The sequence below is a fragment of the Emys orbicularis genome, chromosome 9 (genome assembly GCF_028017835.1).
Source record: "Emys orbicularis isolate rEmyOrb1 chromosome 9, rEmyOrb1.hap1, whole genome shotgun sequence".
NCBI classification, from domain to species: Eukaryota; Metazoa; Chordata; order Testudines; family Emydidae; genus Emys; species Emys orbicularis.
In genome coordinates, this window is record NC_088691.1 from 103,605,658 (window position 1) to 103,629,986 (window position 24,329).

At 46.9% G+C, this 24,329-nt stretch overlaps 1 protein-coding gene across 1 annotated transcript in view; it reads left to right on the forward strand.

Annotated features, from left to right (window-relative positions):
* LPP (LIM domain containing preferred translocation partner in lipoma) overlaps positions 1-24,329 on the forward strand; it is a 437,929-nt gene that overhangs the window by 344,905 nt on the left and 68,695 nt on the right. The window contains exon 10 of the mRNA XM_065410339.1: positions 4,205-4,328. Coding sequence (XP_065266411.1) covers positions 4,205-4,328 — 124 coding nt within the window. The remainder of the gene's footprint in view (positions 1-4,204; positions 4,329-24,329) is intronic.

Genomic DNA, 24,329 nt, shown 5'->3' on the forward strand with positions numbered 1-24,329 from the left:
CTTTTAGTTTGTGCCAGCAGTGTCCACACCAGGCAGTTAGATTGCAACTCTTCAGTGTGCCCTGCGATTCACACACTCATCGGCACAGTGTAGACCTAGTCTGCGACTCACAAGGGCTGGGTTCAATTCCCACCTCTGCCATAGACTCCCTGGTTGTGTCATTGAGTCTCTTTGCCTTAATTCCCTATACGTAAAACAAGGGCAGTTATCGATGCTTTTTCCATCTTGTCTATTTACACTGTAAGGCCTTCAGCGGGGCAGCTGTCTCTTAATCTGTGTATATACAGTGCCTGGTGGAGTGGGGCCCTCATTGTGAGTGGGGCTTTTAGGCATCTTAAAGAAGCAGTGTATTGAAAGGGAAGCCATCAGCCTCTCAGAAGCTGTACCATCTTGTCTACACAAAAAGCCCCGGGGAACTAACTAAAAATCAGAACTATTGTGTGGTCGTTCTTCTTTTCAGCACGGAAACAACACCCGCAATTGATGGAATAATGTGTTAAGAGGTTTGGTTGCCTGATTGATTTCCAGAGCTAATAAATCCTTGGCTATGCTCATTGTATTCAAATATATGCTCAAGCGAGATGCATGATCTGCTCTTAGGAAAGAGAGAGAATGCTGGGAGGGGGAAAAGTTCTACCCAGATTAAATGCTTTACATTTGGCAGCTCTAATTGTTTTATTAATAAGCCTTTTATAGGGGTATGTTATTTATTATTTCTAATTACCGGACTTAAAAAAAAAATGTCATTCAAATATTGGCCATTGACTTCTGGGTCAAGTGCCGGTTCTAAAACTCTTGCTCATGTGAGTATCTTTACTCCATGGACAGTCCCACTGAGGGGTGTCTCACTTAGGGGCAATGTTCTCCCTTGGACAGAGAGCCGGTGCAAGGCTTATGCACCATTTAGTCCCTCATAAGCCCCTAGGTAGAACTTATACTGGCCCTTTGTACAGGGGTGAGTGTTATCCTAGGGTCAGTGGTTCACAACTCATGGGCCAAGAACTCATGCCCTAAGTTAGGATCTCAGAGGGTTTTTGTTGTTGGAAGTGGATGGCAGGGGGGACCTCACTTTCAGTTCTGCCAGTAGCCTCAGAGGGGAAATATCCTTATCAGGTGAAGGTCTCAGCAGGAATCCTACATCATTTGAATTAAAGGTGACCTGCAAAGGAGAATATAATGTAGGTGTTTGGGCCAGTGCCCCTCTTGACTTCTTCAGGATGGATAGAGAAGGCTGTTGTTGGTTGGTTTTCTCCTCCCCACCCCCGTGCTTGTTTTTTATACACCTCTACCTCGATATAACGTGACCCGATATAACACGAATTCTGATATAACGTGGTAAAGCAGCGCTCCAGGGGGGCGGGGCTGCGCGCTCCGGCGGATCAAAGCAAGTTCGATATAGCGCGGTTTCACCTATAACGCAGTAAGATTTTTTTGGCTCCCGAGGACAGCGTTATATCGGGGTAGAGGTGTATTAGGAATTCAGGACTTGTCTACCCTGGAAGACTCTTTACATGCCTGAAATGATGATATTACAGGGGAAGGAAACGTGAGCGTTTGAGAATGGAAGGGATGTTTAGCCAAACTGTTTAAAACTCTTGGGTTTTGACTGTTTGTTAAGACATCTTTACCTTCAGTGACTGACTAACATTCTGGATAAAATACACAACTGTTAGAGTCACTGACATGCTGTCAACTAGGCATTGAGAGTTCACAATCATCATTTATCATAAAGAAAAGGCCCCGTTTTTTAATAATACTTCCTTCAAAGGGATCACCGTCAGGCAGAGGATGCTCTGAGGAGCTGAGATGCTATTGCGAACATGTACACTGAAAGGCATTAATTCTCAGCAGCGTTGAAGGATCAAAACCGACTTTTCAAGAAAAAATGGGATAGTGATATCGAAGGGAGATATAACAGGGGAAATAGTTCCTGACTAGAACTGGTCAAATTTGTGTTTTATTCTCTCCAAAATAATGAACTTTTTTTTTCCCTTCAGATTGACAGTTTTCCCTGGAGTTGGGGGAATTTGGTCAATATACCCAGAACCAATTTTGGTTGTTGAAAACTAAAAAAATCAGTTTCCAGGGTTTGTGGGAGTTTTAAAATAAAAACCGAAACACATTGAGAGACACAAATTATCTCATGAAAATGAATATGTAGTGAAAAATCGATGTTTTGCAGGGGAGGGGGAGGGAAATGGGACTGATGAAAAGTCTTCCAGCATCTGTCGTCCTGATATAGAACAGGAAGGTCAACTTGCATCATCCATTAGTAATGTCTGAGAAGATTGTTTCAAACTTTCATTCCAATGGTATCTCACTTGTTTAACAGAAGAAAATATCCAATTTAGGCAGTGACCTTTACTGGGGAGATTGTAGGGAGCAGGGAAAGTCCTGGCGGACCTGCCCACATTTTGAAAACATGGGAACAGGTGAAGCTGATGGCAGAATGTACTCTACCTAGTGACTCCTTGTCTGTTTGTGAGACTGCCAATAGGAATTGATTTATTAATGTTACACAACTGAATTTCTCAACTCCTGGTTGCAGCTAGAAGCTTAATAGGTTACTTGTTGGAAACAGACTTTCAGCCCGGTGTAGTGGCATGGTATACTAAAGCATGGGACATATTTCTAATGGAAACATTGATACACCTGATTTGAACACAGAGGGATCAAACTTGTAAATTTGGCTTCCTTTTTTTTTTTTTTTTTCTTTTTCTTTTAAAACAGAGAACAGTCATCAGTGGCAAAACCAAAAGATCAGTGATGCTTTTCTGAGCTCTTCTCTCTCTCAGATTTGGAGTATAGCATCTCAGTAGAATGAGGCTGATGGAGATGTTATCACAGAATACAATTCTAAGAACTCCTCCACCTGACTGATGTCAAATTCAGAATTTCCCCTGTACCTGTAAAGCAAGAGTTTGTGTGTTTAGACAGGCCATTGGGGGTGCTGTTGTACTTGGCTGACAACAAGTGGTTCGAAAGATTCATCGTGTCAGTTGTATGTTTTTTTTCCAGTCTCTGTAAGTTAAATGTTTATCACCAGGGTGACCAATATGATGTTCTCCAGCAACATAACCATTTGATCCACATTTAAATGGGTATAAGGTATGGGAAAAGGCACGTGTGCCTCTAGAGTAATGATCCTAAGGTATGGATCTGAAATGAAATCCTAGATGAAAGCAGCAATTAACCAAATAAGTCACCCTGACTTTAACTACCATACTTTATTGCACAAACAAGTTCATTCTTGCATACAGGTTATTCAAGAAAATAGTACATGCCTGGAAATCTTATCTCAGCATCTTTTAATTCTGTAATGACCCTTGTACTGAATAACACACACCATACTTAACTGCTTCTAAGATCCTCCCAGGGTACATTGAGGCACTAGAGCACTTCCCTGTTTCTCAAGATGTCTCCATATTTCTGTTGTTTTCTTAAGACAACTCACTGGAAAACATTGCAGATACTGCACACCAGCTCTTAACACATGAAGGCCAAGAGGTCTCATTTCTAAGCACACGTTAAAATGTTTGCATCTCTAGTACTAAAATCCGTGAGCCAAATGCTGGAGCCCTTCTTATGAATGGCAAAACTTCCTTTGATCAGGACTTGGCTCTCTGGAAGCCATACTAAAGAGAAAATATATCTAGCCTTTGGAGACTAGATCTCCTAGTCTATCCCTTCTACCAAATGCAAGACTGTTCCCTCTGGCATCTTCTCTGGTACTGTGTCCAGTCCAGTTTTAAGTGGTTCAAGCCAACAGGCCTTCCACCACGTCCCTAGGAAGACAATTCTAAAACCTCCGACTCCTTTCTTATTAGGAAATGTTTATATTTGATTATCCTTAGCATAATTCCCCCTTTCTTTCTTATTTGAAGTCTATCCAAAGGTCTGCGAGGCTGTCTAATTACTGGGTACATACATCCCTTCTAGTTATACCTACTCATCTCATTCTGATGGAAATTGTTCAGAGTTTTGGGGCATCTATTTTCATTTCATTAAATGGGATGTTTATTTGTCCAACCCACTGGGTCCCAGGAGAAGAGAAATAAGACCCACGAGTGAGCTTGAAAGCCAAACAGCCAATAGAGTGAATTTTCTTTACCTTTCTGTCTTACATCGGGCATGTGCAGCCTTGGGTGGACATTTTAATGCTGATTTGAAACTTCACAAACAGCGTGTGTCTTGCCTTCTGCAGAGTGGGTACCCTGCCTCTGGCTCGGCATCAAATGCTCCTTTGTTCAGACCTGAGGATGAGCTGGAACATCTGACCAAGAAGATGCTGTACGACATGGAGAATCCGCCCTCTGATGACTACTTCGGTAAGTGCCGCGTCACGTTGAATAAATCTACCCAGGGCCTTTCGATCTATTTACCACACGCTGTAATGGGGAGACTTGACAGCCGCACTGCTAATGCGATGGCATTAGTAATGATGGATTGGTTTGGTATGCTTGGGCATGTAGTGTAATTGTTCATAGGGATCCCTCTGTAATTTCAACAGAAATCTGATGCTCGCTAACTGTGTTTTTAAACTCTCACCAGTGATTAAGTTCAATGTTTCAGTGCCTGGTTCTGTTTGACACCATCAGTCTGCAACCTCTCTAGCTACTGGGTCAAATTCAGCCTTGGTGTAAGTTGGTGCAATATCATAGGGCCTGATTCTGATTTCACTTACGTTGGTGTAACCAAGAGCAATTCCACTTCGCCCAATGGACTTCAGTGGAAATATACCAGGGTTGATTATAGCTTCTTATAACCATGTCATCTTGTTTGTCTGAAAGAGACGAGCCACTGATTCCCTTTTTGAAGGTATTTAATTGTGGTATCTCATGCCTCTGTATAAAATACAAGTTAGTGTGAGCTTTGGATTATGTGGTGAAGTCAAGCAACTCAGTCAGACTTGCAATTTCCCACTATCTGCACTTCAATTTCTCATAAGCTTGGCTGATAGATCTGTCAGGGAAACACAGTGGTATGAAATGAAGCTTGAGTTTTGCTCGGCACTTATAGTTGTGAAGCTGAAATATTTATGTCTTGCAGGCTAATGCTGCATCACTAGATGACTTGACTCCTTTCAGAGTATGATTTTTGACAAAGTGGGCTGTGTAGCTCAGGGGAGTGGGATATAAAGCCCTTCAACTTTAGGTCATTGTTAAGACCATCGATTGGAAACAGCTGCCGTTTGCCACCCAGTGGCTGATTAGCTTACATGAAATGAAATGAAATGAAATGAGTGCGTGAACTGGCTCCAGCACCCAATATAGGTGCCCAAATCACCAAACCAGTCAAAAATTGCCAGCCGTGTTATCCTCAGCAATAAGGTCAAAGACTGAATGGCCGTGGAGCAAGGTAGGAGACCAGCAACCTGCAAAAATCCAAGTCTTAGCTCAGGCAGATGACATGTCATTACATGCTGGGCACTGAACAATCTAGGATCACACTTAATTCTCAGGTCGCCGGGATTGACTAGAGAATCCAACCTGAGGCCTCCAGTCTCAATTTTCTTTTAAACATCATTTACCAGCAGGAGAGAGATGATTAGCACATGTCCTGTTGTTTTGTAGAATTCCTCCTCAGTTCTGCTCAGCCACTTGTGCTCCATACAGCACTTTGGGGAAACTATCCATGGCTAATTGTGCATCTATCAAAAAAAAAGTTGGGGGGGGGGGAACCCAGCCTGGAACACAACCATATGGGATGATAAAACCAGATACCCAGACAGTCCTTGAACAAGTCACTTAAAAAAAAAAATCCAAACTTGCATCCAGGTTGAGCTGCGCTTTCATGTACAAAAGCGGCATTTTGACATGGCAGTGCAGGGAGCTCGCATTACTGCTGCTTGTGCTGTATCCGTTCTGTGGATAAATACAGAAAGCCACCCTCCAGGGCTGTCAGTCCAGCACCTTTCACCAGCATTAAACCCATTTGGAAAAAAATTAAGGATGGAAGGGGGGGGAAGCCTTTGGACTTTGCATGGTTAACTGTCTGAACCAATCTCTCTGCCTTTGTAGCCGGACTGCATTTATTTAGTATAGTACCATAGACCGTACAAGCTAAAGATTCATATGGCACATTGATCAAATAATCAGGAAAAAGGACAAATGGGCAGAGACATTGACTCTGATTTGCATTAAATATCTTCTGCCTGAGGTCTAAATGCCATGGTAATTGTAGCATACCAGATAGCTGTCAACTAATCACTTTATTAGTTTGAATTTAGAAAACTGGATCTCAGCATATTAAAAGTTGGTTAAGAGCAGATAGGTTTTGAACTGAGGAATCCAATTAACCTTGCTGGAAAGCTGCAAGGCGTTATATTAAGTCATGAAAATGATTTGTCCAAATAATTACATTCGAACTGTCATGCTGGAGAAAGGTCATTTTACTTGGTCCGTCAGCGCTCAGGGTCTTCTCTTTAACAGCTCTCCTCCTACTAGTCAGTTTCGCTTTTCAAGTCTCTGGTTTCAATCAAGTCATTTGGTTTCCGGATGCTATGTCGCCACAGCTGATGTTCCTAGAAAAGGAAGGGAAGTATAGGGATCAGTAAAGTTCTGTCTGCTCTTAGCTCTGGAAGTATTGGCGAGACCCCCTACAAGGCTAGAGGATGAGTTCAGAGGCAGGGCAGCCTGCAGTTCCATCAGCTCTGTTTTCACCGGTACACATCGGCGTCGCTTCGCTTGATGGAAATTACTGTAGACGATTGCACACACAAGGGAATAGCTTTAGCCAATAAACATTTTAAAAGAAATCACCCAAGCACATACAATTGAAGGCAAGGGATAGTTCACATGCATTCCTTGAGAGGCAAGGATGAGGAACAGCAACCGTTAGACAGGAGAAGCAAGATAACGATTTGTCATCTATCGTATATCTCGGGCTCCTATCACCTTGTGATATAATCACGGAGATACCCTCAGGATTCTAGTTGACTATAGATATATCATCATCCTGAGCAATAAAGACCAAATTCTCATACGGAAATTGTCATGATATAAACGCTATTACGCATGCACGATGTTGGATATTCTTCTATCTTCCGTATTATTCATTATTATTATTTATTGTCTGTATTACCGTAGTGCCTATGAGCTCTAGTCATGGACACAGAACAAAAACACAGTCCCTCATACGGCCCCATTACCATAGTATCTGAGTGTCTCACAATCTCGAATGTCTGTGTTCTCTCAACGCCACTGTGAGGAAGGGCAATGCCTTTTTCCCCATCCGTACAATGGGGGGGGTCTGCGGCACAGAGAGGCTAAGTGACTTTCCCAAGGTTACACTGGAAGTCTGTGGCAGAGCAGGGACTTAAACCCGGGTGCTCCAAGTCCTACGCTGATGTCCTAATCATTCGTTCAGCTAATGGTCTCTAATAATAAATTACCTTTTATTATATTCCTTTACACTAAGAAGGATCTCCAAGTATTGTATAGACTGTTCATGTGGAGATCCTTTCACTCGTTTACCTCTGAAATGTTGCCCTCCCTTCGGTGGCATCTGGTATAGTCCTGCAAGTGGCTGGTTTGATTTGGTGAAGGGTAAACTCCTCATGTTGAAGCTATTGGGGAGATTGCAGCTAAGGCTACACTTGCGAGTTAGAGCTCATTAAAGCAGCCCCGTCCACACTGGCAAGGCACGTAGAGCGCTCTGACTCCGCGGCTAGAGTGCTCCTGGAACTCCACCTCAGCGAGTGGAATAACGTTTGCTGCTCCCTGGCTGGAGCGCCGCAGCGCCACTGTGGACGCCCTGCTCTGTTAATGCGCTCTGATCGGCCTCCAGAAGTGTCCCACAATGCCTTTGCTAGCCACTCTGGTCATCACTTTGAACTCTACTGCCCTGCCCTCAGGTGACCAACCATCACACCCGCCCTTTAAATTCTCTGAAAATTTTGAAAATCCCATTCCTGTTTGCTCAGCCCGGCGTGGAGTGCTCTCAGCGAATCTTTCCAGGTGACCATGCCTCCACGCGCCAGGCAAGCCCCAGTATGGAGCAATGGCGAGGTGCTGGACCTCATCAGTGTTTGGGGAGAGGAACCTGTCCAGTCCCAGCTGCACTCCAGCCGTAGGAATTACGATACCTGCAGGCAGATATCCAGGGACATGATGGAAAGGGGCCATGACCGGGACATACTGCAATGCAGGGTTAAAGTGAAGGAGCTCTGGAATGCTTACCGCAAAGCCCGCGAGGCAAACCGCTGCTCCTGTGCTGCCCCCACGCCCTACCGGTTCTACAAAGAGCTGGACATGATACTTGGGGGCGACCCCACCTCCACACCGAGTACCACATGGACACTTCAGAGCCCAGTTCAACCAGGCAGGAGGAGAAGGAGCAAAGTGGGAGCGAGGGTGCTGAGGAGGAGGAAGACACCCTGTAATCCCTAGCTGCATGCAGCCAGGAGCTGTTCTCAAGCCAGGAGGAAGGTACCCAGTCGCGGCGGCTGGTGCTTGGGCAAGGACAAACACCAGAGGAGGTGCCCGGTAAGCGGCTTTTATTTTGGGAAGGAAGTTATTCGGTGTGGGCTCTTGGGGCGAGGAGGGTTAGGGCTGCATGCATGCCTAGATACGGAATAGGGAGTTGATGTGCTTTCTCACATCGCGGTAATCGGCCTCAGTGATCTCTTCAAAGGTCTCATCCAGAACTTGGGCAATGCACTTGCGCAGGTTTCTTGGGAGAGCCACTGTGGTCCTTGTCCCAGTCAGGCTAACATGTTCACACCACTGTGCCACGAGGGGTGGGGGGACCATTGCTGCACACAGGCAAGCTGCATATGGGCCAGGGCGGAAGCCACATTGCAGTAGAAGACCCTCCCTTGCTTCCCAGGTCACCCTCAGCAGCGAGATATCTTCCAGGACAAACTCCTGTGGAAAATGTGGGGACAGTGTTCAGTATAGGGGCCCCCTGCAGCTGTTGGCTCTCCCCAAGGCACAGAAACCCAGAGGACTGTACGGCCGTGAAACAATCAGTCCCCCTTGACCCTGTGCTTACTCACCATTTTGGGGCTCCCGTGGGTTATGTCCGCTCACTTTGCAATGGGCAAATTATGCTATTGTGTAGACTGTGCTTGCTCTTAAGTATGGGGGAATCATTGCTCTGTCTGGTGTGAACAATGCTGCCTCTGTTAAGTGTTGCATTTTGCCTTTACAGATGCAACGTTGAGATCTCAGCCGTCCGTGTTATAACCGGCCGAAAGACTCCAAAGAATTAGGAAGAGGCCACGTAGCAGCAAAGAAGACATGCTGCATGAAGTAATGCACCAGTCCTTTCATGAGAATCTAAAAGCACAGGAGTGGAGGGAGAGTGAAAGGAGGATCCGCCAGCGAAATGTGGATCGCTGGCACAAAAGCGCAGAGCTCCGGCACCAAAGCACGGAGCGGCTGATAAGCATCATGGAGCACCAAGCGGACTCGATCCAGGCGCTCGTAGCCATGCAGGCAGAGCACTACCACACCCGCCCGCCCCCCTGCAGCCCTTGTCCCAAAACTCTTTCCCTTGTGCCCCCATGTCACCTCCAACCCACTTTCCCCAACACCCGGGTTCTTATCACCACCAGCTGCCTCCAACACCTGTAGCTTCACCTCCCAGCCCTGCAAACTATGACCCTTACCCACCGCACTCAACCCCCATCACCATGCAGTATAGCCATCCTGAAGTGCAGCACTCCAGACAGGAAGACTGAGTATGATAACAGGACATATGCAAATCTGTGATTGTACCGTTCCCCACCCCACCCCCTTGCCCTTTCTGTTTCCCAAGCAGTTGTGTTTCTTTTCAATAAACGGATGTTTTGGCTTTGAAAACATTCTTTATTATTGCATAAAGTAAAAGATACCTTAGCCCAGGAAAGCAACAGGCACTGCAAGTCAGCGTAGCAAACACAGATTCCTACTAACATTGCAACCACTGCACTTCACTCCCATGCAGGGCACCAAACATTACTGGTGGCTTTCAGCCTCAAATTGCTCCCTCAAGGCATCCCTAATCCTTGCAGCCCCACGCTGGGCCCCTCTAATAGCCCTGCTCTCTGGCTGTGCAAATTCAGCCTCCAGGTGTTGAACCTCCGAGTTCCATGCCTGAGTGAATCTTTCATCCTTCCCTTCACAAATGTTATGGAGGGCACAGCACATGGATATAACCGTGGGGATGCTGTCATTGGCCAGATCCAGCTTCCCATGAAGAGCGCACCAGCGGCCCTTTAAACGGCCAAAAGCACACTCCACAGTCATTCTGTACCGACTCAGCCTGTTGTTGAACCGCTCCTTGCTGCTGTCAAGGCTCCCTGTGTAGGGTTTCTTGAGCCACGGCATTAAAGGGTAAGTGGGGTCTCCAAGGATCACAATGGGCATTTCAACTTCCCCTACGGTGATCCTCTGGTCTGGAAAAAAAGTCCTGGCTTGCAGCTTCCTGAACAGGGCAGTGTTCCAAAAGATGCGTGCGTCATGCACCTTTCCAGGCCAGCCTGCGTTAATGTCAGTGAAATGCCCACGGTGATCCACAAGCGCCTGGAGAACCATAGAGAAATACCCCTTCCAATTAACATACTCGGAGGCTAGGTGGGCTGGTGCCAGAATTGGAATATGCGTCCCATCTATCGCCCCTCCGCCGTTAGAGAAACCTGTTTGTGCAAAGCCATCCACAATGTCATGCACGTTACCCAGAGTCACGGTGCTTCTGAGTAGGATGCGATTAATGGCCCTGCAAACTTACATCAACACAATTCCAACGGTCGACTTTCCCACTCCAAACTGGTTAACGACCGATCGGTAGCTGTCTGGAGTTGCCAGCTTCCAGATTGCAATAGCCACCCTCTTCTTCACTGTCAGGGCAGCTCTCAATCTCGTGTCCTTGCGCCGCAGGGTGGGGGCGAGCTCCTCACACAGTCCCATGAAAGTGGCTTTTCTCATCTGAAAGTTCTGCAGCCACTGCTCGTCATCCCAGACTTGCATGACGATGTGATCCCACCACTCAGTGCTTGATTCCCGAGCCCAGAAGCGGCGTTCCACAGTGGTGAGCGTGTCCGTGAATGCCACAAGCAATCTTGTGTCGTATGCGTTACTCAAGTCGATATCATCGTTGGAGTCCTCACTGTCAGTTTGGATCTTAAGGAGTAACTCGACTGCCAAACGTGACGTGCTGGCGAGACTCGTCAGCATATTCCTCAGCAGTTCGGGCTCCATTCCCGCAGACCGAAAGAGAAGACAGAGCGCGCAGTACAAAAAACGTTGAAAGATGGCGCCAAATGTGGACGGAAGCACAGGGATTGCTGGGATGTGAAGCAATGCATCACGGGGCGTTGGGACAGGACCCAGAATGCCCCGCACCCCCTACCCCCTTCCCACAAGCCACAGCGCCAGAATGGGAAGAGGTGCTCTGTGGGATAGCTGCCCCTAATGCACCGTTCCCAATGCCGCTGCAAGTGCCGCAAATGTGGCCACGCCGGTGCGCTGGCAGCTGTCAGTGTGGACAGACTGCAGCGCTTTCCCTCCTGCGCTCTCCGAAGGCGGGTTTAACTCAAAGCGCCCTACAGCTGCAAGTGTAGCCAGGCCCTAAGTTGGTACTTGGCCAGCACATGGGGCTTAAAGCCCCATTTCTGGCCAAAAGTCTCCTGGGGCCTTTCGTGGCCACAAGCGATACGGAGCTCAGCTTTATGTCTCATCTAATGAAGGCACCTCCAGCAGCACGACGGCCTGCGTCACCACGCGGGCAATGATGATTGAGATGGAAAAAGTGTCATCAGGACCCCTGTCCACTGACTCACTGTTGGTCCCTCAACTCCTGTTAATGGGACCAGCTAGTTCCAACTCTCGTGAGCAACAGAGGACTCACAGGTCATGCACAGCTGGCTTGCAACAAAATCTCCTGGCTGGCCGGAGGAACCAACAGAACCAGCACTTGAGTCCCCCAGCTACTCAGCATTTACACCTGCAAGCGGCATCACTCCTGTTCCCAGCCTCACTCCAGTCCTGCTCTGGTCCTGCTCAGTTCCTGATTCCAGTTCCAACCCTTGGCTCCGACTCCGGGTTCCTGACCCTGGCTCTGACCACTAGGCATCGCCGCCCACTGCAGGCCCGGCTGCCTGCTGCCCTGATCACTAGCCCCAGCCATCCTGACTGTGTGTATGTGAAAGTAGCAAAGAAAATAAAGGCAGGTCAGATTTTGGTCCGGCTGACTTGACCGCTGCTCCCCGTTTACATTCTGCCGGTGCCTTTTGACAAGCAGCTGCTAGATCAGGGGTGGGCAAACTTTTTGGCCCGAGGGCCACATTGGGGGTTGCAAAACTGTTTGGAGGGCCGGGTAGGGAAGGCTGTGCCTCCCCAAACAGCCTGGCCCCCGACCCCATCCACCCCTCCCATTTCCTGTCCCCTGACTGTCCCCCTCAGAACCTCCCACCCATCCAACCCCCCCCTGCTCCTTGTTCCCTAACCGCCCCCTCCCAGGACCCCACACCCCTAACTGCTCCCGCCAGGACCCCACCCCCTATCCAACCCCCACTTCTCCCTGTCCCCTGACTGCCCCAACCCCTATCCACACCCCAGTGCCCTGGCCGCCCCCCCCCCAGAACCTCCGCCCCATCCAACCGCCCCCTGCTCCCCGCCCCTGGGACCCCCTGCCCCTTATCCAACCCCCCGGGCCCGGCCCCCTTACCATGCCGATCAGAACAGCATTTCTGGCGGCTGCGCCGCCCAGCCGGAGCCAGACACGCTGCTGCACTGCCCTGCAGGAGCGCGCAGCCCTGCTGCCCAGAGTGCTGCCCGCGCAGCGGCATGGCTGCGAGGGAGGGGGGACAGCAGGGGAGAGGCCAGGGGCAGCCTCCCTGGCTGGGAACTCAAGGACCGGGCAGGACGGTCCTGAGGGCCGGATGTGGCCTGCGGGCCGTAGTTTGTCCACCTCTGTGCTAGATACAAGAGGCCAGTCTTTTTTTACAATGATTATTTTGAGCTTGTTTTAACTGAAGACTATTTGAGGAGTCCAAGCCCAGTGCCATTTGTCTCGTTAAAACAAGGAGAGGTGATGTGACTGAGCAGCCCCTCAGGATAAGGCGGCTTGGGAGGGAAAGTGCAGTCGCCGAGGGCTGCGGGTGGCGTTTGCCGTGCAGCTTGCGGCAGACCCGAAATCACCATCCGGAGTGTTTGCAAGCAAGAGGGCAGTTTGTTCGGGGCTGTGCAGACCAAGCTGCCTTTTCCAAGGAGCTCGCAGTTATCCCCCGGTGTGCTGGAGAGGCGCATATGGGGGAATTGGTTCCTCAGAGAGAGCTTTGGAAGGGATTTTATTAAAGAAGATTCTTCTTCTGTCCTTCTAAAGGCCTGGTCCTCCTCTCAGCAGTGAAACCCCATTGACGTGGGGAAGTTACTTCGGATTTACTCCATTGTAAATGAAAGGAGAGCCATCGCCACTGGCATGCAAATAACCACACTGCCCTTTCCCGTGGCACTTCATCTGCTCATGCTGTTTATTCCTTTCTTGGCTGTCGTAATCCTCTGATTGTAGCAGTATAGATTATTGTAGTTATGGCATCTTGCAGGATGTGGCTCATGGTAACAAGGGAGCACTGGGCTCACTGCCCTCATAATCCTTGAGGGGGCCACTTAGGGATCTGGGGCAAAATCAGTACTTGGTCCTGCTAGTGAAGGCAGGGGGCTGGACTTGATGACCTTTCAAGGTCCCTTCCAGTTCTAGGAGATAGGATATAATTAATTATAATTTAGACCCAGGGTCTGAACCACATGCCCCAAAGCTGCAGACTTAACTGAAAACAGCTTAAGAAGTGCTTCTGTCTCCAACACCCAAACACCCAGCTCCCAGTGGGATCCAAACCTCAAATGAATCCATTTTACTCTGTATAAAGCTTATACAGGGTAAACTCATGAATTGTCCGGCCTCTATAACACTGATAGAGAGATATGCACAGCTGTTTGCTCCCCCAGGTATTAATCACTTACTCTGGGTTAATTAATAAGCAAAAGTGATTTCATTAAGTATAAAAAGTAGGATTTAAGTGGTTCTTAGTAATAACAGACAGAACAAAGTAAATTACCAAGCAAAATAAAACAAAACACTCAAGGCTAAGCCTAATACATTAAGAAACTGATTACAGATAAAATCTCACCCTCAGAGATGTTCCAATAAGCTTCTCTCTCAGACTAGACTCCTTTCTAGTCTGGGCCCAATCCTTTCCCCGGTACAGTCCTTGTTAGTTCCAGCTCAGGTGGTAGCTAGGGGATTTCTCATGGCTGCAGCCTTCTTTGTTCTGTTCCACCCCCTTATATAGCTTTGGCACAAGGTGGGAACCTTTTGTCTCTGTCTTTTGACCCCTCCTTCTAAATGGAAAAGCACCAGGTTTAAGATGGATTCCACTACCCAGCCTTCATTCTTCCTGGCCTGACTCACAGGAAGGTTTGTAAGTAAGCAGAGCCATTTACAACCAATTGTCCTAGTTGATGGGAGCCATCAAGATTCCAAACCACCATTAATGGCCCACACTTTGCATAATTACAATAGGACCTCAGAGTTATATTTCATATTTCTAGTTTCAGATACAAGAATGATACATTTATACAAATAGGATGACCACACTCAGTAGATTATGAGCTTTGTAATAATACCTTGCAAGAGACCTTTTGCATGAAGCATATTCCAGTTGCATTATATTCACACTCATTCACATATTTTCATAAAATCATATGGAGTGCAACTTCACAGTTATAGCAACCTGCATTGATCTCCCTACTGTGTGTATAAAGATCAACACATTCATTTAAAAACTTCCTACACTGGGATGGTGATTGATTATTTATGCAGTGGTGTTATCTGATTAAAATATGACCATATAGATCATTGTGGCAACCACTGTTATATATTTGCAACAAATCTTGTACAAAATGTGGCATGGAAGATGTCTATGAAAAGGTTATGATTTGCTGGTTATGATTATGCTATCTGTATGCATGTATCATTTTTGTATCTAAAGTTATGAGTATTGGCTCTATACCGGGGCGAGGGATAGCTCAGTGGTTTGAGCCTTGGCCTGCTAAACCCAGGTTTGTGAGTTCAATCCTTGAGGGGGCCACTTAGGGATCTGGGACAAAATCAGTACTTGCTCCTCCTAGTGAAGGCAGGGGGCTTGACTCAATGACCTTTCAAGGTCCCTTCCAGTTCTAGGAGATAGGATATCTCCATTATTTTATTTATTTACCTGTATTTCAAATGTTTGCTCCTGGGGTAACGCAACTAGCACATCTTGGAGGGACTATTCAAATTAAGTGGCTAATCAAGAAACATTTAACTGACAATGGACCATGGGAGACGCCCATCTACACTGAATGGACTGTCCTGCAAAGATACTGTCTGAGGTATGGGCAATGATTTCCTGCTGTGACTAAGCAAAATTATGCCTGGACATGTGACTTGCCCATGTGATTCCAAACCCCATCTTGTCACCTGTGATTTTCCACTAGCTGTGCTGAGGGTTTTGTTTGAAACAATGGGTTTCCTTCCACTTGGCAGAAGCTATAAAAGGCCCTGGAAACATCTCCATTTTGCCTCTCTCCTGCTCCAGCCTCTTTCCTGCTCGAGCCTCTGGACTATGGATTTATACTAATGGGAGTATTCTAACCAAGCGACTGAGGTCCTTTCAGTGATTTGGAAGCAGCCAGAGACTTGACGTAAGCCAGCAGTTTATACCATCACTGCTACAAGCCTAAACCAAAAACTCTGCAATTACTGTATGTATTTGCAAAAACAACAGGGAGTCCAGTGGCACCTTAAAGACTAACAGATTTATTTGGGCATAAGCTTTCGTGGGTAAAAAACCCACGTCTTCAGATGCATGGAGTGAAAAGTACAGAAGCAGGCATTACTATACTGACACATGAAGAGAAGGGAGTTTGATTCCTTTAACCAATTTTAACTCTCAACTTTCTTTACTTTTTTATAAATAAACCTTTAGATTTTAGATACTAAAGGATTGGCATCAGCATGATAATTGGATAAGATCTGAGTTGTATATTGACCTGGGTGTGTGGCTGGTCCTTTGGGATCAAATGAAACTTTTATTTGAGGAGATTGGTTTTAAAGAACCACTCCTCTCTAAGTTTAGTGTTTTGGGGGTGATACAAGGAGTGGAATGCCTAAGGAAATGGCTTTTATGACTTCTTGTTAGCCAGTGTGGCTGCAGGGCTGTTTCATTGCTGTGTAGACTTCGGGGCTCAGACTGGATCCCTGGCTCTAAGACCACGATTTGGCCAGCACGGGCCAGCCGCAGGTGTCTAGTTGTTGTGTAGACATAACCTAAGTGGCCTGCAAGAGGGAGCTAATGGGGTAAGGTGCCTGTAAAGTGACCACTGGCCAGGAGGGGGTGCACCACAAGCGACCACACTGCTACAGCTTCCAATAGCCTTTTTGACCCGAGAGTCGCAAAGTGGTTTACGGCTCATAACATCCCTTATTTGCAAAAGGGCAGAATGAGTCTGAATTACAAAAGGATCCCGAGTCAGTTATTGGCAGAGCCGGGACTAGAACCCACCACGCTTGCTGTTAAGTATTTGACAATCCTCCGTCCCCATGACACAAACCCAGTCACAGGGAAACAATTTCATTTGCGTTAGTTTAAATTTAGCTTTGCAAACTGTTCACCAGGAAGCTGGAATTAATTAATACTTTCTGCTTTTTTTAAACTTAAAATGGCTAACATAGTGTTTGACGCATCCAATGCGGTTGCTGTAAATTTGTAGCTGTTTAGTGCCATTTGATTTATTTATTATTTGTATTCCAGTCGCCTCTAGAGGCTAAGGGGCCCCATTGTGCTACGTGCAATATAAGCTCATAGTAAAAAACCAGCCCAGGCCCCAAGGAGCTTGCAGACGAAACAGAGGGAAGCATTATTATCTCCATTTTACAGAGGAGGACCTGAAGGACAGAGAGATTAGGTGATTTGGCCAAGGTCACACAGGAAGTCTGTGGCAAAGTTGAGAATTGAACAAAGAAATCCTTAGAGCCCCGTGTGCTATTAACCACCCTTCTTCTCATTTGAAGACAAAATCAACAACATTTCGCTTCCTCCGGTGTAGAATAATGCAACTGTGCTTAAGGCTCTATCAGTGCTGAAATCATAACCATATTTTGGGAGGTTAATAACATGGCTGTGAAAACAAGAAAGAGAGAAAAGCGCTCCAGGATCAAACTTAGTAATCTTAAGTGATATTAATATAACGTACCCACTAATGCTATCACACTGCAGAATTCAGATAATACACAGCTATTATGAAAATTGATAATTCACCGTAGTAATCGGTTACTTTCCAGTCTAACAACCAGCATGCCATTACGGGTAGGGGTGCGCAGTGTAGTGTGGATTGTTTCTTCTGTTTTTCATTGTTAGCATTTGTCTTTTTGTTTTTATTGGTGTTTTTGTCTTTTGCTTGTGGTTTTCTCGGAGTGTTTTGAATGTCACATTTTTTACTGGGGGGAGGCTATTTTAGCTGAGAGTGAAATGCACTAAAGAATCATTATAAACAGAACTTTCTCATTTATTGAGTGTTCTCCCCCCAGCCTTTTTCAGTCGGAAATGTACAAAAAGTGTTTTTTTAAAAAGGAATCGCTTTGACTCAGATTGTGTGAGATGAATCATAACCCACTTTCTCGTCTGAGAGGCGCAAAAAAAAATTCCAGCTCTGCTGTTGGCGTCAGCATAATCAATATGGAGCACTTGTCAGAGACACAAAAAGGAGGGGGAGCATCAGAAGACTGAAAAGAATCAAAAGTGGTAGAACTCTCTCATTTCTTCTTCTTGAGTCAGCCAGTGCATCACACCGGCTTGTCATGTCATCCATGGAGCACACCTGCTTGCAGTCAGCGCGTTCTTGGCTAAGACGCAAGGTCGGGATGGGCGTTCAAAAGCCGTGCCGTTGATGGTCCAAACTGGTATTCAAATAATGAAACCCCACTTCAACACATCTGTATGTTTCTGAATGCTGCCAATCAGTCAAGAATACAAACTCATCTTGACTTGCAAAACATGCTGTACCTTATCAACCATCTTGACTCTGCGAGAGCACTCTGTGTTGGCTGATTGGAGCATGTATGGCAAACATGAGACCCTGTGATCCTCCAGCTTTCCAGTCCAGTAGAGGAAAACAGAAGACAAACTTCAACTAGTAATAAGACTGCGGTGGCAGTGAATTTAAATTGTGAAATCAAGTCTGATTCATTATGGATATCCTTACTTTACGAATGCGCTTGCTTGCATTAGAATTTTTTTTTAATTTGTGTCTCTCCTAAGCTCCAGGCACATACAAATGTCAGAACCAGGCATTACTACTCTACTTACACAGGCTAACGGTCCTGGAGTCTTAATGTTTCAAGGGGAGGGCTCATTGAAGGTCAAGGAGGACGTTCCACCCATCCCAAGAATAGCACTGCACAGTTAGGTACATGATAGAGGCATGCTTATAAGCATTCTGGGAATAAGGAAGGAAACATTCCACCCTGCACTGTGCGTTAATGTACAGTAGAGATGATAGATGTAAGTGTGTGGGAGGAGGGTTGAACCATCCTCTGCAGCATCAAATATTGGTCACTGCTAGAGGTAGGCTACTGAACTTGGTGGACTAATGGTCTCAAATGCTATAGGCTTAATTCACTTCTCAATTAAACCATTTTCTTTCCTGGACCCTATAATGGCGTTAGCACATCCCTACAATGCACCTAGTTGTGAAACTGGAGCTTCCATTTGCTTATTTTTATGAATCAGGCCCTGTGTCCCATTCATCCAGTAAATGGCAACATTCTGCTTTCTGACACAATTCCCCCCATAAATGCTGGTTCCAGACACTCCCTTTAGAGGTTAATAGCTTGCTCTGTAGCAAACACATGTTCTGATTCCGATTACGCACGAGTGAACAGACAGAATAAATGATTTGTAGCTGTTTATGTGAGGGCAGTTTTTGAGGACCGGAGATGGTTTCTTTGGAGGGGGGGCATTTTTTAAAATCATTGTGCATTATATTTTTGGCTTTAAAAACCCGCTGTTTGCTGAAACCGTCAGTATTTCCTCCTCATCTGCATGCCCTGCAAGGGTAATTCATTCTAGCTGCTGTCCCCAAAATGCCATGTTCCGAGGAAGCCTGCTTCCTCCACCTTGATGCGCTCTATGAATGAGTTGGGGGTGAGCCACGGTACCAATGGGCCTCCCCTTTCTGAATGTGGTGATTGTCTCCAACAGTCAGCTCTTACCTTTACCATTGAGCCATGGGATGGTGCCTAGCTGGGCTCTCCTTCTGGGAGGCACAGAGTGACTGCTGGGTTTGATGCTAGTGCAGTACCGTTATCACATGCTAAACACTACGGCATTCCGTGTGATATGTTCTTTGATGACAGCGCACACACCCCCGGGATGGTTATAATTCCAGTCACACATCCATCAACATGCCATGGGCTTCTCTTTGTCATTTCTTCTCACAGCAGAAGCTAGGGAGACTGAATATTTTTCTTATCAGGGAGGGATTGGTCTGGGGGGAACTGGTGGTGAGAGAGATACTGGAAAGAGGACTTATTTTGAGCAACCAGACCTTCAGGTGGGTTGTACTGGCTGCATCAGAACCCAGCTTGCTAAGAGATTTCCTTCCTTCCCGTACTCCGTCACAACAGTTGAGATCAGCTGACACCCTCTGCCTCTCACTCCCTTTTTGAAAGTCCCTTGCAAATCCTTACTAGATCTGAAACATCTTCAGTGGTGCCGATTCTCAGGGGTTGTTGGGGGGCAAGGGAATAAGTTAACAGCAACTGCAGTAGAAGCTGAGTTAGGGCAAAGCTTGGCACTTTTGAAAATCCCATCCCATGTCTTTACAGTTATAGATGGTAAACCCCTGGGCTTGATCAAAACATCAGCCACCAAGTGCTACGTGCTTTCTGCAATTCCCTAGTGGCTGCTCATTCAGTAACACCCCTACTGGCACTGAACCAGTCATAACCTCTTCCTCTATGCACATTATCTTTCTAAATATAGGGTTGTTTTTTATGTTCAGAAATATTGTCTAGTGTATTTGCATAGAGTAAAATAAAAAGGAAGATAAAATATAACATGTACATTCTGGATATGCAACGCTTGATGCACCCTGTACATAATATCCCTCGTTTGGAGGGGCGGGGACAATCGTAATGGATACATAAGGAAGTAATACAGGAGGAAGAATAACCGTTTGCCATTCTGTTTGGTGTGAGCAGAGGATGGACACTTTATTTTTATGACAAATTGCTTGCCCCCGATGGCTAGGAGGTATCCAGAAATGGATTGTGGATTCTCAGGCCTTGTCTACTCCGGAAAGTTGCACCAGTTTAACTTACTATGTGATTTTTTAAACTGAATTAGTTAAACTGGTGCAAGAAGCTGTGTGGACTTTCTTATTTCACTTTAAACCAGGCTTAGGTTAAATTGATTAGGAACTTCTGCCGCTCCCCCGTCGACTCCGCTTCCACCTCTCGCCGCGGTGGAGTACAGGAGTCGACGACAGAGCGATCGGGGATCGATTTTATCGCGTCTACACTAGATGCAATAAATCGATCCCCGATAGATCGATCACTACCCACCGATGCGGCGGGTAGTGTAGACACACCCTCAGTGTGGCTTTGTCCCCCTCTAGTGGCTAGGCCACAAATAGAGTCTTACGGGTCTGCTACTGCCTCTGAACCCGGTCTGATAGTTCAAGCAGGAGAGGCGCTCATGCAATTAGATCCGGAGGTCCTAGGTTTGAACTCCACAGGCAGTCCACACAGAAGCGTTATTTCACGCTAGTTGACACCTTTGTTGGCAGTCTCAGCAGAAAGGCTGTGAACTGAATTGACAAGTAGACCTACAGTCCCTCGAGCTAGGGATAGAGGCATGCTGGTGGTGCAGTGTTAGGGAGCTGTGCCCTGACTCAGCCTGTCCCTGGCCTGTGGATAAACAGAGTGCTTCATTCTCAAGAGCCATCAATCCAAAATGCTTTCCCAAGCAGGGCATTTGCTTTTAAAATAGAAACGGTATTTGTAAGCCAGGCTTGACAGGAGTAATTGGACGTGGGCAAGGGCTTATTTTTTGGGAGACAGGAGTAGGGAGGTAAATGGATCAGCAGGCTGGAAACAGAATGTCTGTACTAGCTAAGAAGAGGGAACACCCAGGGTACCGTTGACAATGCACAAGATAACAATGGGTAAGATTAGCCTGGAACATAACATGAGGGGGAAGGAGTCAGTCGTGCATGACAGTGCGTGATGTACTGGGATTGGTTCCTACAAAGTGACCACACCAATCCCAAAACACGTCATGCAATGTATTGTAAATACAATGTAATGTGTCAATGTAGGTAAAGGAAGAGGTTTACTGCGTAACTTTGGATGTACGGTACTGCCTATACCCACCGCCTACGCTTGAGTCGGATCAACTCAGTGTGGCTTTGCGGTATGCCAAAGAAGGGAACCTGAGTGACGAGGCTGGAGCCGAATTGAGTTCCTAGGGACCAAGTAGAAGAGGTTTTGAGGGAGCCCCAACAGTATTTTGTAGGATGCCAATTAGTCTCCAGCTCCCAACTTTTTCTCTCTCTCTCTACATTGCAGACACTGCTTCCACCAGGGTGGAGCAGGATGTGGGGGTTGGGGGAGCGAGAGAGAGGGAATTAATGTGCCTAAGATCTGTCCAGTTTTGCATAATTACTTTTTGACAATTGCTAGGAGTGGATTAATCTTTTTATTGCTTGCCTCATTTCATGAAGCAATAGCGTGACCTTTAGGATAAGAGAGGATGAGAGACCTACCTGCAGCCCTGTACGGAGGACAAAAGTTCAAGGTTTTTACAATCACAGCATTGAGACACAGAGTGGGGAAATGATCCTTCAGGAAACGTGAGATGATTGCCCCTGGCCCTGGACAATTGCACATGTCTGGAAGAATAAGGAGCAGCTCACAGGCCGATGACTTGGAGCACAGCCCAGCTGGGCCATGCACACGCTCTGGGCTGCATCATCAGCTCGTGTGTCTTGGTGAGTGTAGCTCCATTGATTTGGGTGAAGCTGCATCAGTTTACATCTCCTGAGCTGGTGATCTGGTCCAGTATAGCTAGAATGAGCTCATTTGAGAGGCAAGGTGCCATTGGCTGCCTGCCTACGCTTTAGGGGGTGGGTAGAAGGCAGACAGTGTAGGGGTTAGTGCTGCAAAGTAAGAAGTTTCACAGGTTTTCTTTGAGCAAATGTCCACTGATTTTACTTCTCTTTCGGCTAACAATATCACCTGATAACCTTCAGAGCCTGGCCCGCAGCTATTCATAGGAAGAGGCTTTTGCCATATCTCAGATAGAGAAGTATCTTACCAAACCGCGGTCAGCATTTGTGTCTGTGTCATCCCATCTGTGCCTTGTAGTGGCGAGAACGGTTCGGTTTTCCTTTTAAGTGGCGTTGGACTGATGAAACCCGGACTGATGAAACCCAGGCTCGGGTCAAGCATCGCAAAGTTTGGCTGCAGATCTGAAACTAACTCGAAAGCTTCTGCAGCCCTCTGTTCTAGAAATTGGATTGGAGTCTTCCCAGGAACTGACTTACGTGCTGTGTTTGAGTGCTCTTGATCCAGGCCAGGGCCGAAAACAGGAGGCTTGTGGAAAGGAAAAATAATTTACAAATAGAAAAATTTAACCAAACTGTTTTGAACCTCAAACCCCATTTGGGTCATGTGAGTCATTGTTTTATTTAATCCAAATGGAGTCTCACTGTGCTCCATTTTCTGTTTTGGATACAAGCTGCAACAAGCCATAACTCATGCCTTTCTACCACACTACTCCACCATGTACTCTGCATGCAGAGTGCTACAGGGAGATCATTTTTAAAATGCTTTGGAGAGTTATTGGTACTATTTTTCCATCTGCCTCTGCCAGTAAGAGCAGGCTCCCTTAACAGCAACAATCCAGCTCGCAGAGGAGGATACAGTTTTAGCAACATCAAATAACTACCTTAAAAGAACGTTCTCTCCATAATGGTGTTGTGGTGTTTAGGGATGGCGTCTCTGGCCCTTGCAGTAGTAAAACCAAGTGGTGTGTGCCCCTTGCACAAGGGAAGAGCCTCCTCTTTCCAGTAGAACAAAGCTCTCAATTCTTGCACTAATAGGTAGTCAGATACTGAACCTCAGGCCTGGGTGGGAAAGAAGGAAACCGCTATCTGGTGTAAAGAAAAGTGAAGGCAGCTGTTTGGAGCTGCTGGGAAGTTTGGAGTGGCAGAAGTTAGTGTCAGAGTGCACGTCAGGCACTCAAAACTGCACAATGGATTCAGTTGATCACCTGGGCAGTGTGTATGCAGAAATGCATCATACACCTGGCATTGCTGCGTGGATTCCTTTTCAAAGGAGTCAGGTGTCCCACTGAAATTCAGCGGGGCGTGGGCATCCAACACCCTTAGATGCCTTCAACAATCCCAGGCCTTTGGTGGTTTGAGAGCCCAGCAGCAAACTTCTGTTGGAGTCTCTTCTCTTTGCCACCTTCGTCCTTTCTCCCAGCTTCTGCTCCCTTGTTTTCTGTTTAGCGACATTTCCTCATCTGCTCCTTCCCAGGCAGGCGTGAGGCAGGTTGGCAGACAGGAGCAATTGGCAGAGCGAGAATCTCTGACTCAGTTTCACATCTCCTACCCGTTACCAGCCTTTTCCACCTCCCCGCTCAACAGAGGAGGCAGCACACTCTGCTTCCTGCCACTTGCCTGCCCACCAGTCTGGCAAGGTGGAAGCAGGCTGCTGAACACCAGCTGGAGTTCAGCCAGGCCGATGGAGAATGAACCGTGTCCCTCAGGCTCAGCAGCGTGTGATTTTGGGGGCTGGGTGTGAGTCTGGGAGAATGCTGACAGCCTTTGCCCGGAGGAGAGGAAATGATTGGCTTGGGGAGGAAGGGAAAGAGCAAGGGGCAGTTTTGCAACATGGAAACAATTACAAATAAGCTCTTGTTGTTGTTTGTACAGCATCAAGCACAATGGGGTGCTGGTCCAGGACTAGGCTCCTAGGGGCTACAGCAATGCAGATAATAATAACTCTGAGTAACGTCCATTAGGTGGCTTCTGGGTGAACAGTAGAAGTCCGTCTGTTCCCCACTGTGGGCTGAAAAGCTGGTATCTGTGTCAGTGCATGTTGTGGCCAGGCTGGTGTGTTCTTTTTCACCTGCCTAACGGCTTGGTTCTCAGCTGAGCGTCCACTAAGGGGCCCAGGGTTTGTTTGAATTTGGGGCTCTTGTATTTTGGGGCTCAGAGCAGCTGGGAATTGGCACCTTTTGTCACCACCGGGACGTGGACAGTCTGGCCTAAGCGGGTAAGACCAGGAGTCAGGCT